The 19,094-nt window shown below is 36.2% G+C and overlaps 1 protein-coding gene across 3 annotated transcripts in view; it reads left to right on the forward strand.

Moving 5' to 3' along the window:
* The window catches only part of ESR1 (estrogen receptor 1), a 106,957-nt gene that overhangs the window by 41,172 nt on the left and 46,691 nt on the right, over positions 1-19,094 (forward strand). For 2 of the 3 annotated variants that reach the window (XM_009084235.1, XM_009084234.1), the window contains exons 3-4: positions 354-470; positions 18,123-18,458. In XM_009084235.1, coding sequence (XP_009082483.1) covers positions 354-470; positions 18,123-18,458 — 453 coding nt within the window. The remainder of the gene's footprint in view (positions 1-353; positions 471-18,122; positions 18,459-19,094) is intronic. The other variant, XM_009084236.1, reaches the window with a different exon arrangement.

The raw sequence follows: 19,094 nt of genomic DNA on the forward strand, positions 1-19,094 counted from the left end.
ACAGGCATACAAACCAGATGGCATTGTATTTCCCAGTCTAGGATCAAGGAATGGACTAGTTCATATTAATTTATTGTCTTTCGTGACTGCTTTAATTGTTCATTATTTAGTCTACAGAATTTTTAATTCGTGTTTTTAATAGTACTTTTAAAGAAACTGTGAATAAACTTGTGGCAAATAGATGTTAATTTCATAATATATATCAATACTTTTATGACAGATTATGGTGGTAACCCTACCTTCTTCCCAAGATGTCAGATGATGTACCAAATGCTCAATGAAAAATAAGGGATTATTGTAGGTTTTTTATGTCTGTGTGTAATTGTGTTCTTACTTTTCCTCTGGCTTTACAGGGCACAATGACTACATGTGTCCTGCTACTAACCAGTGCACTATCGACAAGAACAGAAGAAAGAGCTGCCAGGCATGCCGACTAAGAAAATGTTATGAAGTGGGAATGATGAAAGGTGGTATGTACACAGCCATCAACAAATCCTCAGCATTGTTGTCTACCTTCCTGACTTTTAACTTCATTGAGCAGCTGTTATGATTTTTAACTAAAGGAGGAAGCAACTGATTTTATTGAGCTGAAGAGTATTAAATCAAAGAGTGATTGAATAAAAAAATCAAAGTCTTCCAAATATCATGTTATCTTGCACAAATTTGAATGAAATATAATAGGAACATTGACTTCAATGGAATTTTAAATCTTCCGTTGTTATTTTCAACTCATTTTTTTTCGGTATTTCACGGTAGACTTCAGATCCCAGTCTAACCCAAGATTTTGCAGTTCAATGTGAAGAGCATTGGTAGTCTCAGATCAGTCCATATTCATTGAAATAAACTTCTAAATATGTAATTCCCTGGAAGGGAAAGTAAATTCCTCTGTTCCAGTACTGTACACATATTTTAGATGTGAATTAATTTAACCAAACAATAATAAAGGCACACTCATTTTATAAAAACTGAAACGAATGCCACTTTCTTGGAACATACTTATGTAATAATGATGTCAGAGGAGAAGAATCAGACACTGAATGCTTAGGCTGAAGTGGAATAGGACTGAATTACTTTATTTCTATACCTTTAATGTATTTCTGTATGTTTAACTTTTGGATGCAAAATTAGAAACACATGACAGTACTGAACAATTGCTGAGTTGTGTTCCCAGATAGAAGAGTTCTTTCGTAACAGTTTTGGATTGATTATGATACCTGCTGTTCTCCTCTATGTTACAGGAAATTATATTTGTTAAACACACATGTAAGTTAGTTATTTTGAATCCTTCTGGAAAACCCAAGATCCTAAGAAATAAGAATATAAAGAATGGATAATAGTAACATTTCATGTTCACTGTAAAGCAGAAGAAAAACTTCTTGTAGCCTACTAAAAATTTCAGATTGCTTTTATTAATGAAGTGTAATCACTAACTCTATTGAAACATATATCTATATGAAAAAAATAGCAAACTACTAAGTGCTCAGAAGGGAAGGCAGTAGATCCCATGTCTTCTGAGTGAAAAGATCTAATTGAATTAGAGACTGGTTCTCCCCTTCTCTGGCACACCTAATGCTTACTTATGCCATAAAATGCCTGGAGCAAGAGAGAGTAGTAGCTCATCATGTTTGTCCTTCCCACAACGAAGGACTGTTTATAAGTCCAGTCAAGGTAGGTCCAGTCTGAGAATTTGGGGAGAAAGAGTAAAGTGGAAAGTGTAAAGGAAAACTGGTCAGTTGTTGCTGCACTTTGAGGTTGAATCTGCATTTTTCTCAAATCAAGGATTAGGAAAGAGCTGTGACTGATTTTGTTAATCTTAGTTTTGAGGTGGAAGCAGGAAGAAGATGTATAGTCTCTTTTTAGTTCTAACACTTAAGACAGTAGTTGATTTTTTTCATGACCTTTAGTTTATTGATCTGGTGGGGTTATTTTTTTGTTTCTGCCTTACCATCCTGGTGCATATGGCAAGAAATCTTAAAAGTTAAATGCGTGTAATTAGTATCACAGCTATGATCTGGAGCTCCAGATAAGGCAAACTAAAATCATAAATTTGCCATGAAGCTTTAGCTTTGACCCTTGTACATATGGCGGATCATAGTTAGGATATATAATTATGTTTTATGTTTATGATATTACATTGTTCATTTGACACATTTCCATCCAGTTATACTTACACATTTTTAATTACAGATCCACTGTGCCAGTTTCAGGTTTATCATATCTCTTCTCTAAGATGCATGTTGTAACAGGTTTTTGACTGTTCTGTATGTAATTACAAAAAATTTGTAAAAAATTCTCAACTAACACTCTGTAGGTTAAAGTAGCCAGAAAAAAAAAAGACTGCAATTCTGTTAAAATTTCTTTCAAATATAGATGTTCTGCTATTTTTATTTCATATAGTGACCCTCACTCAAGTAAAATCCTTTGCATTTCACCTTTCCTTTTACAATGCTGTATGATAGTCACTACAACAACTGGCAGTTCGAACATAGTGTGGTGGTGTGGGGTTTTTTTTGTTTTGTGGGGTTTTTTTTCTGTTGTGGGTTTGCTTTTGGTGGGTTTTGTGTTTTTTATTTAAATTTTATTTTTAAAATATTTTAAAGAAACTAAACTCACCATTTACAAGCAAGGAGATCAGGATCAGCATAAATTCTATCTGCTTCTATAAGACCACTAATAACTCCCTGAAGTCCATCATTAGTTCATAGGCAAGAGTTGAAAAATATTTATTTTATGAAGTTTTGAAAAAAAACCTGAAGATTCCTCAGTTGCAAGTTATAAATCTGGCATGCCTGTAGATGAAGTATTAAAGGAAGGTAAAGTTAAATGTTGATGAAGTAAAACATTCAAGATTCTTCTGGTCTGATTACTGGTCCCCCATTGTCCACAGAGATGTGGAGGAAAGAAAAATGTTTTTTCTAAAGGTAGACCTCTCAGAAAAATGTACAGGTGAAGTGAATATTCTTGTATGCCATCTGGTTAGCTTTAAAGTAATAACTTTTAAATATTTTTAAAATTTCCTTTTTTTTTTTTTTTTTTTTTACCTGAGGAGGTCTCTTAATCTTGTCTGTTTTAATTGATATAATAACTTTTTTCTTCAACGTGCTTAAATCATGTATCTCTGCGGTCAACTCAGGGATCACAGAATCACAGAATTACAGTCGGTCAGGTTGGAAGGGACCACAGTGGGTCACCTGGCCTAACCTAGAGCACATGGCTCAGGATTGCATCCAAATGGTTCTTGAATATCTCCAGTGAGGGTGACTCCACCACTTCTCTGGCCAGTTTGTTCCTGTGTGCAGTCATCCACATAAAAAAGAAGTTCTTCCTCATATTCAGGTGGAACTTCCTGTGCATAAGTTTCTGCCTATTGCCTCTTGTATTATTGCCTGGCACCACTGAGAAGAGCCTGGTTCCAAACTTTTGGCACCCCTCCTTTAGACACCTAAATACATTATTGAGGTCCCCTCTCAGTCATCTCTTCTCAAGGCTGAACAGGCCCAACTCCCTCAGCCTTTCCTCGTAAGAGAGATACTCAAGTCCCGTAATCATCGTTACTGCCTTCTGCTGGATTCACTTCAGGGGCTCCATGTCTCTCTTGTACTGCGGAGCCCAGAACTGGACACTATACTCCAGATGAGGCCTCACCAGGGCTGATTAAGGGGACAGGATCATGTCTCTCGACCTCTTTCTAATGCATCTCAGGATTCCATTTGCCTTCTTGGCCACAAGGGCACACTGCTGGCTCATGGACATCTTGTTGTCCACCAGGACCCCCAGGTCCTTCTCTGCAGAGCTGCTTTCCAGCTGGTCAGTGCCCAACCTGTACTGGTGCTTGGAGTTACTCCACTCCAGGTGCAGGACACATTGCTCTCTAACAATTCATAATTCTCGTGATTGAATGTTTTAATTTAAATAGTCTCCTCTTGTTCATATTGAAGAATTTCCCTTTTTTAAGGCATTAATTCTTTCATACATTTGAATATTCAGTTATGTCTTATCTCACTTTTATATCCATCTCCACAAGTTGCTTGTAATGGCATACCTTTTACATATAGCTAAAAACAGCTGTAATCTGTCTTTTCTCTAAATGTAATCTCAGTTTTCCTTATGCACCAAATTAGCTGAGGTTTCTTAATGAATTATCAGTTGCTAAATTGTGATTTTATCTGTCATTTAACTTCTGAGTAACAACTGATATTAATTCCTGAGTTTCACTAAATATGGGGGAAGGGAGATAAAATCTTGATTCAATGTCTCTGGTTAATTCTAAACATAAGATATCGACTATGGTTCTGAAGTTTTTCTCACAGATTGTCACTTAATGCAACACAAAAAAAGTTCAAATTTTTTGTAGACTGAACACAACTGAAATATGTTTCTGGGGCTTCATTTAGAAAAAATGCAGGCTTCAAGTGGCTCTTGAGCTGTGTGATAGGAACATTTATTTATGGGTTTCTGTGGAAATTTTATTGATTTTTTTTTTCTTGCCCCACTGTTCTTCCAGCTTTTAAAAACTTCTTTCAGTACTGAAGAGTTATTTTCTTTCTCTCCTCTTATGTTTGCAAGTGTTTTCTTCTGCATCTGTTACTGTGCCACTTCAAGATGCTGCCAGAATCTCCACTGATGTAGCCAGCATCTGAGGCAGAATTTATAATTGTTACATTTTGTCTAAATACTTCACTCTCTCTTTCTGAATAAGCTGTAAAGACCTTAAAATTATGTTATTATTTGTCTGTGCAACCCTGTTTGTAGTTGATGATAAAGCAGACACGTAGAATAAGGTCCATCTCATGTCCCTCTTTCTTCTGTTGAGTAGCAGGGAAGAGTAGCCTTGGTTTTATTTACAATTCACTGATGCCATCTTGAAGATTGTTCTAGTTTGGTTTGGAGAAGTATATTCCAATTCACTGTTTCACATGATGGGAGACTCAGCTTCCAAATGGAGTTGTTACAGCAGTTGCAACCCTGGTGTGCCAAACACATGTGGCGCATGTGACCTCTGCTCCAATCCTGACCTAGTTTTTCACTTCTTCATTGTCTTAATGGCTTTCTGGTGTCTTGGGTCCAAAGAACTTAATTTTCTGAAACTAAAAGCACCTTATTTTTATTGTTGTATGTTAATTATTTTTATAATGTGGTAAATGAATGGCGATTTCTAGTTACTAGCATGTTACTTTCTTCCCCTCCTTTCAATGTGTGACAAGGCAGATTTATCAAGTTCTCTGTGGGACAAGAGCAGCAGAGTGCTAGTAAAATTAGTGGCTATGGCAAAAATTTGCCATGATGTTAAATACTAGGTCCTTAATGAAGAATCATTTATTTGTCTGATGATCCTTGAATAGCCACCCTGAAACCTACATAATTCTTTCAATTGTTGAATGTTGATGACTTCTTAACCTCGTCATATGAAATGTGGAAATCAAGGATTTGAATGCTTGTGTGCTAGATCCAGATGGTGATTTTGTCTATGACCAGGGGTATTTACTGTCTTTGAACAACCTGAAATTTCATGTTGTAGGGAGAAGATTCTGAGTGTTATTTCTTGTGATAATGAAATTACATCATGATAGTGCACTTGAAGCCTACACTCTTTGGTGTTGCCCTCACAGAGTATGAGGGTATGAGAACCCTTCAGAGATTACTGAGGCACAGTCATAACAGGGTGCTATAACCACATACCAGGTGATTGTAGAAACTTTCATTAACTCCTAGAGATTAAAGTCTCTAGGCTTTCAGTTTTTCTCTTACATTCTCTTGAAATAGTTACTCACCTGTAAGCACATGGAAATTAAGCCTAGTTCAGTATGACAGCCTTGCTGAAGTTTAAGATAAATTTTTGCAGGGAAAAGAAAAATCCTTTGGCAAATTTTCCATCCTCTATATTTATTCATGCAAAAAGGCTAGAAAGTTAAAATCATTCTCAAAAGTAGAGGCAAATTGATGTCTGATGCAACTACTGGAAGGGCTCCAGGCCTTCTAGTTTTCCATGTAATTATCCATTAATGAAATATTATATTATAAATAGAAATTAGTGAATGAAGGAAAATGGACTGTGGATGTGAAATGATTATGGTTTGTCTGAGGAGAATATTTATGATATTTATTAGACATACCGTTCTGTACTCAGCCAAATAACTGTGTAGGTGGGGCCTGATAAATGTATGAGGAAATGTACTTTTTAAAGTTGTAATTGATGGGCTGAAAGCATGCACTCAAGTGGCATTTCAAGCAAAGTTTTCTGAGTTTGCAGCAGTTTTCTGCTAAAGTTGAAACTAGATTTTTTAGTGAAATACTTCTTTTTTTCCCTTTGTACACATGCAGTGTACATTGGTGGCACTGAGCTGTAACAAAATAGAATATTCCACTGTTCTACCCCCAAAATGAGAAAGAGAGACCATTGTTGCGAACACCTTCACCAAAAATACTTTATCTTCTTGTTTTACTTCACAGAATGATCTGCTTTAGAAGGAACTGCAAGGAGGTGTTTTGTCAGGCCACCTGCACAAAGCAGGTTCAATACTGAATTTATACGTGGTTGTTTAAGACCTTTTGCTGTCAGGTGGAAATGGGACAAACTGTTTAATGCTTATTTATATGATATAACTGGATATGTAAAAAAATATTTTTTTTTACTATTGAACACTTGTTTGAGTTTGTAAAGCTAATTATATCTGCATGTTTGTTTACATTTGCTTTTTAGCCTTTTCATACTTCAAAATTCCTCCTCAGAAATTATTTTATTTGTAATATTATTTGGTAATAGATATAGCAGTGAGACAGTCCCCATGGAAAACTGCTAATTAATTTCAAATGAAGTCTAAGGTCCTTGCAGTGTCTTCACCTCTGTCTGCCAATTGTTCATACTACAGGTACCTCAGGGTGTCACTGTGCATTCACTAGTTTTGAGCAAGCCTATGCAGGTCAGAAGAGGTGGTGTCTTCTTACTGAGCTTGAATAATTCCTAGAGTTGTTAGAGCTACAAGGCAACTGGAGAGGGACAAGGACACTTAGTGATAGGACAAGAGGAATGGCTTCAAACTTAAAGAGGGTAAGTTTAGATGAGACATTAGGAAGAAATTCTTTACTGTGAGGGTGTTGAGACACTGGAACAGGTTGTTCAGAGAAGTTGCCCCATGCCTGGAAGTGTTGGCTGAGGCTTTGAGAAACCTGGTCTAGTGCGAGGTGTCTCTGCCAATGGCAGCTGGGGTTGGAATTAGATAATCTTTAAGGTCCCCTCGAATCCAAACCATTCTATGATTCTGGTTCTTACCTTGGTTAGGCATATATAGTTTGGTTCTAGCATTCAGTCCTGGTATATCAGGTATATACCTTCAATACCCAATTAATTTAATTAATTTCTGAAATGTAGCAGTTACAATTTCCTGATGTCTTTGAGATTTATACCAAAAAATGGTACTCCTAAAATTACTGACTTTCCCAAATCATGATGAATGGTTCCTGTAAAGGCTGTATTGTGATCCCTGAAATGTCTATGGCTTCACAGTAAATATTGCCGAGAAATGGGGCTGTTGCCATATTTACTGTAACCAAAACAGTTAGTGTCCTGATTTGTGCAGAAGTGTTAGCACTGAAAGGGATTAAGTTGAATGATGATTAATTGAATTTGCTTCACTTTTGCATGTCCTCAGGTGCTCTTTAAAACATGTGCAATGACTGCCAAAGATTGAATGCCAAAACAGAGATTAGGATGAATCATGTCTTGCACCTTCATCTTTAATTAGCAGGTTGTTAGTTTTCAAACTGTGGGTTATGAATAGTCATTAGAGACTCTAAATGACATTTGCCTGTTTGTTAACAGCAATTTCTTTTTTATCACCGGGTCTTTAAAAACATTACATGGAAGATCAGTTTTATGATTTGCATCTTATTTTATAGGAGTCCTGGGGCACTGTGATATGTAGTGTGACTTGGTCACTGAGCAAACTGATGGCAGAGCCAGGAGTTGAAACAGAATATCTGAATGTAAGACCTGGGCACTGCATCCCCCACACTGTGGCTTCTCTCTCCCTCTTTCTCTAATAGAAAGTAGTCCTGACTACAGAGGAGATAAAAAGGTCCAGTTTGGAAAAGGATGAGAGATATTTTTTGAAAAAAATGCTCAAATAAACAGACATACAGAATTCATCCACCCAGGAGTAGAAAAGATTGCACCATCCAGGTGTACAGACTGAACACAAATCTGTTATTTATTTTTAGCACTGAATGTCTAGATATCCTTGTCAGAAACCAGACTATTAAGCACTGTCACTTGAGGCAGGCCTGCTTGAGATTAAACATTAAACTCTGATTAATTTTTTTAGAAGATTTCAGACAATGTTTCTCATTTAAATTAATTGTCAACCCACCTGGGTTTTCTGCACAATTTACATTTCTGTTTGAAATGAAATAAGGGGCTGATTGTCTGAATCATATTCAAAAGAAGTATTTATTAGGCCTTTAAAATTTGAATTTGAAACGTGGTGCTACTTTTCTGTGACTAAATAATTTATTTATGTAGAGAAAATCAAGCAGAAAAGTTCTCAAAAATCTCAAATGTCTCAAGATCCCCTAGGAAGGACCATAATGCTGAGATACATTACAATATTAGTACCTGTATTGCAGTCATAGCTTTGGCAATTTCCATCTGTTATAAATCTATCGAGAATTTAATTACGTTATTAACTTCTACTTATGTACAGCACCTACAGTGACCTTATGTTTTAGAGAAGTCTGTAGGATTTTGGTTTATTTCCAGTTAAGTATTGTAAAGCTATTGAATTCAGCAGAGGTGTGCCTAATGACATCTATCTGTAAAGCAAAATTAGAGGTCATTAGGAGACAGACACCTTGCTTGCATCCACCCTTTAGACTCTAAAGCCAGTTGTGCTTAGACACTCAGGTTTATGTCTGTAAGGGAACTGTTGTCTTGTTCACACTGTTTTCCTTTTGCAGTCCCTTACTTTTGCCAATGGCAACAGTGACACTGAAGTGGGTCTGGACTGAGCCCCAGAGGTCTTCTCCAGTAGTTTAGTAAATCCTTCCCATACTAGGACATTTGAGAGAGGCTTTTGGATTTCTAGCTTCTTCAGCTCTTAACTTCAGCTTCAGAAAGGTAGGTTTCTGGCATAGAAAAATCCAGTTTCTTCCTTTGTGAACATCGGTGTAAAGGATTCATGTGGCATCTCTGCCACAGTGTGTTCTTCTATGTATTCTTCCTTAATACTCTGATCATCAACTGGAGAATTGACTCTTAACCTTTCTGAAGGGTATCTTCTTACTTATAATCTTTTAGTTACCATATACGTTTACTCTTTTATTCTCAAGCAAGGCTTGTTTTACCAAATACCAGAGATTCCTTCTCTGGCAATTTTCAACAGAATTCCAATGAAGTCTTGAAGAGCAACAATACTGTTTGGAAGAGAAGGTGTTTCCAAGCACATTTGAAACCCTCTTTTGACTGGCAAAATTGTAGGCTGTTAATGCTGCAAGGCTGTGTGTGTGTATAGAAGTGTCAAATGTCTCTTATCTGGGGTCTGCTGACAAGGAGCAGAACTGTGGACAAAGAGCGTCAGGTTCAAAGGTTATTCCAGACTGGAAAGTTAGCTGGTAAACCATTCACCCACCCCTGTTCCCAACACCAATCATAGATCCATCTTTTTGTTATCCTCTTAGGAAAAAAACCCTAAAAATCATTCTTTTTCCTTCCTGCCATAATTTTTTTTTGCCCCTCGAGTGTGACCACAAACTATTGATTGCTGCAGGGGATTTCAGCAGGTTCCATGCCATCCTCACACTTGCTATCAACACTTGACTTTTCTCCTCCAATTTATTTATGAGTCAAATATCTTAATTTTGCAACCCCATTTAATCTAGGTGTTGCAGTCTTTTTCTGTGTGTAAGGCTGATCTTTGACATAATGTTTCTACCAGTCCTGTTCTGAAACTGTTCCTCCTAGGAACTGCAGCATCTGTGTTGCTGAAATGGAAAGGAAGCAGTAAAAGGAAAAGTCTGCATTACCAGAAAGCCACAAATAGGGAAGAAGTTCTTCAAAAACAAAAATTCATTTTTGAGCAAACAGTTTTTAAGTAGGAGCATCTTCCCTGGGTTACAAGTTACTTATTTTGCTCAATAGTTCCAGTAAGAAGTGAAACAGCACTGATATGAATGAGCTATTGCTTATATGTTTGGTGTCTAGAATCTGAACTTCCATCTCTGATACTTAGTCCGCCTTTATGTTTTGACTTGTCAAGTTTCCAAATCTGCTTCATTTCCATTAATTTAAATGCTTGAAATGCCATCTGAATGTCAAGTATAAAGTGGATGGTATTTTGTAGAGCACTGACCACTGCACGGATTTGCAGAGTGGTGCCCATGTACCATGAGTGGTTATGTGCCAATGACTTCTGAGCAGCAATTGCATTTTTGTGCCCATGGCTGGGGCAGTGACTGATGCTGTTATTACCATGTGGGTGAACATGATGTGGAAACTGTAGGATGGCAAGGCACTGGTAGTAATGGAAAGAGAGTGAACAGTAGTGACACCTATCCCATGTGATTTATGGTGCTTCAAGCTATAAGGGAACAAAAAAAGCCAGATGTTGTGATAGACTTTTTTTTTTTTTTGTGTGTGTGTGTGTGTATGGCTTGAGATATATGGCTAATTAATATTTAATTCAACAGCATGCTGCTTCTCTGATGGTATTTTGTCAAAAAGGGGGCACAGGATTTAACAGGTCATGTATTTATTTCCCTGGACTTCCCTTCTAAATCCAATTATCTTCTGATAGCCTAAGGTAGTAGAGAATCTAAGTTCCAGTTGGAATGAATATAACTTTTTCTTGCAGAAGTAGAAAATTACTGTGCCATTGCACAAATTGTGGCTATGTGTAAATGCTCATATTAAAACCGTCTTCTCTAATATTCTTAAAAAATTCCTTTCTCTTATAACTGAATCAAAACGTGTAAGCCCAGACTATATCTACAGATAACCCATTTTTTTTCATGCATCAGGGCTAGCTCATGCTAGAAAAAGAAATCTGTGCCTAAAGTTTTAGATTGAAATGTTTGTTAAATAACAATCATGTACATGCCAACACAAGATGGGTAAGGTTTACCAATGGTGATTGAGGTGTTGCTTTTAGCTTTCTTGTTTGCTCCCTGTGTGTTTATAAGTCTTTCTACATTGATTTAACATTTTGGGTTTTTGGAGAAGTTGAAACCATTATGAATAAAAGAGCCCTGGGATCTTCAGGCGAAAGATACTGAAATATGTTCTAATAGCAGAGTACCTAATATCTCACAGCTGACTGGCTACAATTTTTTCAACCTATATGATGTTAATGATGATATATGTTATGTCAACTACAGAGGTGACTAAAAGCAGAATTTTATTGTAGATCAATGAAAATTTGAAGAATTTTCCCATAGGTCATATTAAAAATATTTTATTATTAAAATGAACAATACACCCCTAAACAGTGTTTCTATGAAGAAAGACAAGTGACTAGTTCTTTCTGTGAAGGCATTGCCCATGAAGGGATGTAAGGATTAGAAATTAATTCTTTTAGTACTTAAAAAATCTATAGTGCAGTATAAACTCAAGTGCAAGGAAAGGATGCAGTTAAAATTTTTGGAGGGAAAATTCATATAAATACATTGAGTGCACATCCTAAAGCAAGGACTTTTATTTTGCATAAAAAGAAAGATAATACCATATCTTCCTTCTGTAACAAGAAAGATACACCAGAAACAAAAGATATTGATTAACCTGAAAGGAGTACTTCACCTCTACTGTATAAAGTGATGAAAACTTATGCAGGTGACAATTAGAATTATTTCCCAAACCAGTAATTATGTCCTGGTTATCAGTTATATCCTAGAAGCACTAATTAATCCCATTCCTCACATTGGTTCAATTGGCTTCCCTCCTTCAGGTCTCCCTCAATTCTCTTTCTAGCTGTGTCAGTTTTTCTTTCTGTCTGTTCTGCTTTACCTGTGAATTCTTAGGTGCTACAGCCCTGTCTGCCAGGGCTAGAAGGTGAAGAGGCAGAGCACTTCCTTGAAAGCTGTGCTAAAATAAGGGGGAGTAGTGAAGCAGTTTTTCCTCTTCTCCCTGATTCTCCTGCAAATATCAGCTCCCAAGGTAGAGTAAGAGCTCTCATCAATTATCTTTCTTTTCCCAAATGTTTCCTCTAAATCTTAATTATACACATAGAAAACATGTGAAATAACAGGTAAATTTATTTGTTGTGAAATAAAACGTCTTAGATATTATGCAACAGTTTCTATGATAAAATACTCTCATCCCACTGTGTGGACCTAGAATCCTGAAGTGAAATATGCCACCACTTCTAGTTGCACAACATGTGCTTCCTTCTCCCATCTTGGAGAGATTTCTGAGCTTCTGTATGTTTATTAACAGAGAGTTAAAAAAGAAAACTGCTTCAGAAGAGAATATATTTTTATGGTCCAGCTACACAATGAGAACGAACTCCTAGATTCCTTGAAAGAAGGTGGTGATTTTAAATTATCATACTTTCACGTCGCTGTAGGGTTCTTCTAAGATAAACATTAGACTAAGGCAGTTTTACTGAAAGGGATATTCTGAGAAAAATAAGATAATTGCAATATCATTACCACTTATTGCAAGATGAGATAATATTCCTGCTTAAATTCACAATTTGTGTAGTTGTATTCTGCCTAACTACATTGTTCTACAAAATGAAATTGTAATGTCCTCTCCCAAACTAGAACAGGGTTGTCAGGTAACGTGTCACACAATGACAGCTACAATTAAACTGATGGAAAAAAATTTTTTTCTGTAAGATATATACAGTCATGATGTATATTAATATCATATATTGGTGATTGATTAACATTGCAAATGAAGTTCTGAAATGTTAGAAAATACAGAAATGATTAGAGTGACCTATATTGAACCACCTTTTGGTATGATCATAGGTATCCTTTGCCCTCCAGAATATTGCAACTTTGTTTCTGTTGCCACCGTGATATATATATCATCATACTAATAACTGATTTTGCAGATTGTTTGCAAGGTCAACCGCAGAGATGTTCTTGAAATAGAAACTTAGAAGAGTCCAAAGGTTTCAGGTTGTGGACATTGCTGAGGTCTGACATCTCACCTGTTGTGAGGTGATCCAGGAGTTCCCAGATCAAGGAGAGCTGTGCTCATGAGGCTGGGCTCCCCATGTACAGTCCCTGGAGCTTTCTCAGTGGTTGATTACCACTGATACATGTAGTAAAAAAATGATTTGCTGAGAATCTACATACTTAAAGACGGTTAAAATCCTAGGCCTCTAAAGACTTTTTGAAGGTTTCATTAAAAAAATACCAAGGAATGTTTTGGTGGTGGGGAGGAGATCTGCATTTGCGGGTAAACAAGACAAGGTTAAACAAGTCACCTGAAAGTTTTAAACTTCAAAGAAAGATGCCATTTTTAGAAAATAACATTATTATGGATTTTGCTTGCAGCTATTGGAAAGCTGTTCAGAACTTCATCAAAAACAAGATGGAGCATGAAGAGATGAGTTAATAAATAGGCTACAAGTGAATAGGCTTTACAAGGAGAGGCAGATACCGTTTCCATATCAATACCCACCTCTTGTGTGAACAAGCAGAGTGAATTGTATGGGGGAAGAGAAGATGAAGGTCTTTTGCATTTTTTGTACCTTGTTAATGAAAATAACACCATAGTTATTTCAGATAGCAGGTGAGTGTTGCAAGCAGCACAAAGCCAATATCTGTTGTGTTTAGGATTTCCAGAATAGTGAACAAGAGGAAGGACATAAAATCTTGTCTTTTCAGTATTATCAAATAGCCAATTTTTTTCCAGTCTTAATGCCCAGTAAAGATTATTGGGTTTTCTCAAATTTGTTCCCATTTATTGTACCAATAAACATTCTTTACTTGACAAATACTCCTGCAAAATTTATAATAATGAAGAACTTGAAGAGTATTATATAAAACAGCTCATAGGGAGTATATTTAACTAGAATAGCATTTGAGATTATAGATATACCTTTAAACATAAAATGCATAATTCTATGGTTCACACAGAGCCAAACAAATTTTATTCTATGTGGTCTCCTTTTCTTCTTCCTCTAAATATTCTTGAATATTTTATATAATACTGAAGATATATAGGTGGAGTTTTGTTATTTTCAGTAGGTAGGAAAAAACTAGCTGTTGGTTGGCTGAGATTTAGTGTTCATCCAATGCATTCCTAACTTAGGAATTTTTTTTTGTTTTAACTACCTGGAATTTGTGGTTTGTTTTGTTTTAATGACATGTGGGAAAATACTGATGAAGTGTTTCATTTGGTTACCATTGCCTCCACAGCCAAAGAATCATAGAATGGTTTGAGTTGAAATAGACGTTGAAGATCATCTAGTTTCAACTCTCCTGCCATGGGAATGGCATATGTCATTTTATTGTCCATATGCAATTTTATTGCTGATCATGTTCTACTGATTGGATTATATAAAGAGCAGTTTTGAAACCTGTTTCCATATCTAAAAGTCTGACTGAATTTACATATGAAGCTTTATAAATCTGTCTCTGAAAATCTTGGCTCTTGTAGCCTCAGAACTCAAGTAAAAATTGTTTTAGAGCTTTTTCAAGATACATAGTACTTCCATTTTTGGTAGAATATTGTTTTTCAGAACATTTTGCAATTCGGGTTCTTTTATTGCCTGAGCTGTTGAATCAAAATTAATGCATTCATATATTTAAGAAAGTCTTACAGGATCATTGAATGCTTGGCAATGAAATTGGTGCTTGAAAGAGTTGCTTTTTTTGGAATTAGTGACTGTGCATCACTATTATCTCTTTTTAACTGAGATAAAATTTGATTAAGTTGAAGGAGATTTGGAGGTAGTTGCATTTTTCAGAGAGATACTAACTCACTCCTATTTAGTCCAAGAAAATGAATAATAAAATCACTATGCTGCTTGTTCATGTAGGCATTAGGTAAAGAGTTAGTGGTAATTTCTGTAAGACTTTGATGACTATGATTCAGAGACCTTTCTGTATGTGAACATCAAAGCTGCTGATGTGATGCAGAAGGGATGCATACTCTTTACTGACTTGTTTTTTTTCAAATTCAGTCTCTACAGAATCCAGTGTAGTCTTACTATGACTGGTTAGTTGATTTTTTTAAGTCCCAAAATAAAAATGCAAAAAATAAATTTGTGTGGGGCATCTTCTCCAAACTGGTTATATTAATCTTTGCTCAATACACCACTGGTTTTTCTATGGTGAAGGAAAACCAGTGGTAAGCTTGCAGATGAACGAAAAAGAAAACTAGCATTCTTATTTAGCATTTAGTTGATTAGCAAAGAGCAAAATGTGCTTATGTTTGCCACCTCCCTCATCAAATCCTTGTTCTACTTAAAAAGGCAGGTCTGAACTAAGTGAAAAGCAAAACCAAGAAAACTCTTCCTGAGTTTTGATCTATGCCATGGAGACTTATACCAAAGGTGCCCTATTTATATTTATTAACCCTTAATGGATTCTGTTCTCCATCCAATTTGGTCTAGAGCTTTTTAACTGTATAGTTTCTGCATGGCGTGAAAGAGAACCTCTTCTTGTCTGTCCTGAACCTTGCATGGGGTATTTTCATTTGATACCATTTTGTATTAGAAGAGAAGCATTAGTGATTTGTACCTTAGGTGTCTTCTTGCTGCTCCTGACTTTCTAGTCTTGTATCTGGCTTGTAGGCCAAGCAGACATAGTCAATTCAGCTATTTCTCACAACAAAGTAGTTTTGCACTTCATCTTATTTGTCTTTTTCTTATCCCCGCTTCAAATCATCTTATTTGTCTTTTTCTTATCCCCTTTTCATTTGTTTTATATCTCTTTTTAATTTGGGAAGAACAGTACTGCATTCAGTGTTCACTGCAGTGTGCCTCATGAGTTAATAAAATCTCTGATTTATGAAGTTGTTCTGTCCTCCCTTCCTCTCCTAGTAATTTCTAGCCTTCTATTTACTTTCTAAAGTAACTTATCTGATGTTTTTATAGTATTATTCTAACCCCAAGTTCTTGTTTCTGAATTATGTCAGTTCTGAGTCCATCTGTTTATGAGCATGTCGAACAGCACGGGCCCTAAAGATAGTTTTAACTCTCCTAAAGGAAATTGCTAGATGAGCAGCGTAGAATTTGGGATGTGAGAAAGTTAACAGATCTTTAGTTTCTATGAACCATGTGTTTTTACTCACATGATTATGTCTACATCTTTCACAGGGCAATTTTAATTCTAGAACATTGCATTGATACTACAAAAATATCTGTTACAGATAGAGCATGAATGCTATTAAGTATTGCAAGGAAATAAGCTACCAATGAGAATAGCTCTAGGATGACTTTTTGCCAAAGTAAGTCTTGCATTATTTCTTAATAGCAAGAATCTTCCCCTCCTCTCCATAACAGAAACTGTTTAGTGGTAGGAAAGACTGATATTGCTGAATGAAAAATGGGAGCAGCAATGCACTTAAGACTTTTGGTTTACAAATAGTTTAGTGAATGGGAAAATGTAGAGAGGTTAAGTAGGAGTGATGAGAGATTTATTGAACTCGCTTTATCTGAAAAGATTAATGGAATAGAATCAGGATGCCTGCTAGATTTTGAATGAATTAGACATAAAATTCTTCATCTTCAAGTACTAATTCGGTGAAAATCTCTCCATATTTGAAGAAAGAGGCAAACAGATCTAAAGATTCTCTGTGTTCTGATACAATCCAACATATATATGAAGGCATATTGCATGTGAGATGAAAATGCTGCTAAAAGACTGGGATTCTAAAAGTTTAAATTTTAGTGGTGTGAAAAGAGATAAGCAAAGGTTATGTTTCCCTCTCCCCAACCATCAGCAAGACCTGTACTGATTGCATGAGTCAGCAGCTCTCAACCTGGGTTTTTCTATTGTTTGGTTTGGTTTGGCTTTAAATATTCTCTCTTCTCTATTTCTTTTATGGTTTGCCTCTTTCTTTCTCTCTTTTGTTTTTAAAGCTGGGAGTACTGTTGCTTTTCCATATTGCATGAGAACTCCAAAATAAGCCCCATCATAAGTTCCTTCTCCTCATAGCGCAATTCCTTGTGTGCTTTTCTTATTACTTGGTTGTCCTCCCTTGCCTCCACTTGATGATGGATTTAAGTTTTTAACTCAGTCTCAAAATTCCTGTTACTCCTCCACTCAGAGCCAAACTTAATCTTCCCCTTTATGGTTGGAGTCCACGTGGGCTTTATCACTATATTTTTCTTGTAACCTTTCCACAAAGGGAGATTTAGTTCCACTCTAAGGTCCTATGTTCTTTGTTGAATTGGTATGGCTGACTTGATAATATCCCAGGGTTCAGGGTCATACAGTGCTAAGCACATTGCAGAGATGTGCAGTAATGACAAAGACAGTTTCTGTTGTGGTTATTTCAGCCTTTTGACAATAGGTTTCCCACGTTAGATACTGAGGTTGCAATTGTCTCTACTTATTTTACTTCTGGTTATATACTTATATGGAATTCTTTATTACTGTATAAGCTCATCTTATAATGGGAATGTTTTTGATGATTTTTTAATATAATTATGAAGACCACAGGCTCAGTAATAGGATGATGTTTGATTAAAATAATTGATGACCTTGAGCAAAGCTTTTTTGGATAGTTTCTGAGAGCTATTTCTGTGATCCATCTGGCCCACAAACATCATTAATTTGTCATTGATCATTCATAGAATAGTTATCTGCTAGAGGCTGGGATGCACTTTAACGTTTTGAGCTGTAAAGGAATATTTATTTATTCCCAATTCTCAACTTCCTTTTGTGGGGCTCAGCCAGCTGTACAGTGTCACTAGTCTAGAGTTCTGTGTAAGCCCAGTTGATCTGAATTTTAGGAAGAAGTGCACTATTCTCAACACTACACTTGTTGAAATAGTTTTTCTCTCCAGCTACTGGTGTAACATTCCATATATAGGAAGACGACTGCAGAAAATAAAGCAGGAGTCAATGCTGCCTGGGTCCATCAACAGCAGCTGCTGTTGACTGAAGCCAAATGTACGTAATACATAAGTTCAAGGAAAGGAGTTAATTATATTTTCCTGTGTCTCTAGGAATCCGGAAAGACCGCAGAGGTGGGCGAGTGATGAAACAAAAACGTCAAAGAGAGGAGCAGGATTCCAGGAATGGGGAGGCTTCTTCAACAGAGCTGCGAGCTCCCACCCTTTGGACAAGTCCACTGGTGGTTAAACATAACAAGAAGAACAGTCCAGCCCTATCCCTGACAGCAGAACAGATGGTCAGTGCCTTGCTGGAAGCTGAGCCACCCATAGTTTATTCTGAATATGACCCAAACAGACCATTCAATGAAGCCTCTATGATGACCCTGTTGACCAACCTTGCAGACAGAGAATTAGTGCACATGATCAACTGGGCAAAGAGAGTTCCAGGTAAGGAAAAAAAAAGCCTCTGCAAGACAAAACAATAGAAAAAAAAAGGCACACTGGTTTTCACACTACCTATTCTTATTTAATGCAAATTGTTCACTTAAGTATACATACATCCAAAAAATATAAATCGAATTTTATGTTATACAGTTTGTAAGTGATTTTTTAAGAAAAATTTAGTCAAGAAAAGATATCTTCCCACACTAAAGAATGTTGGGCAGCCTTTTTGATTGCAAAACCTTTTTTTAAAAATGTCAGATAAAATGCAGAAAATTAAAGGTAAAAAGAAATTATTAAAGCCAAATCTAATCAATTTGATGTAATCAAATTATGTTAACTAGTTTGAACCCTATTGAGAAATGGGTTACTCTCATATCTGTAATGTAAGCCATAAATTCAGTATTAATCGTAGGCCCATAAGCATTAGTATTACTTATTTAATTTCCAATTTATATTTTTGACCTTAAATAACAGATCTTTCATGAATTTTGGGTCTGATAAGCAGATCCAGAATAGCAGGTTTTGTATAAATTTTTTTCCTACTGGAACTGCATGTTTTTATCTTTATCATTTTGGTGCATCATGGTTGCTGAGCTATGGCCTCTCTTTTCTGGAAGGGAATTGCAGAATTGTGGGAAG

Source organism: Acanthisitta chloris, unplaced genomic scaffold, assembly GCF_000695815.1.
Source record: "Acanthisitta chloris isolate BGI_N310 unplaced genomic scaffold, ASM69581v1 scaffold1081, whole genome shotgun sequence".
NCBI lineage: Eukaryota > Metazoa > Chordata > Aves > Passeriformes > Acanthisittidae > Acanthisitta > Acanthisitta chloris.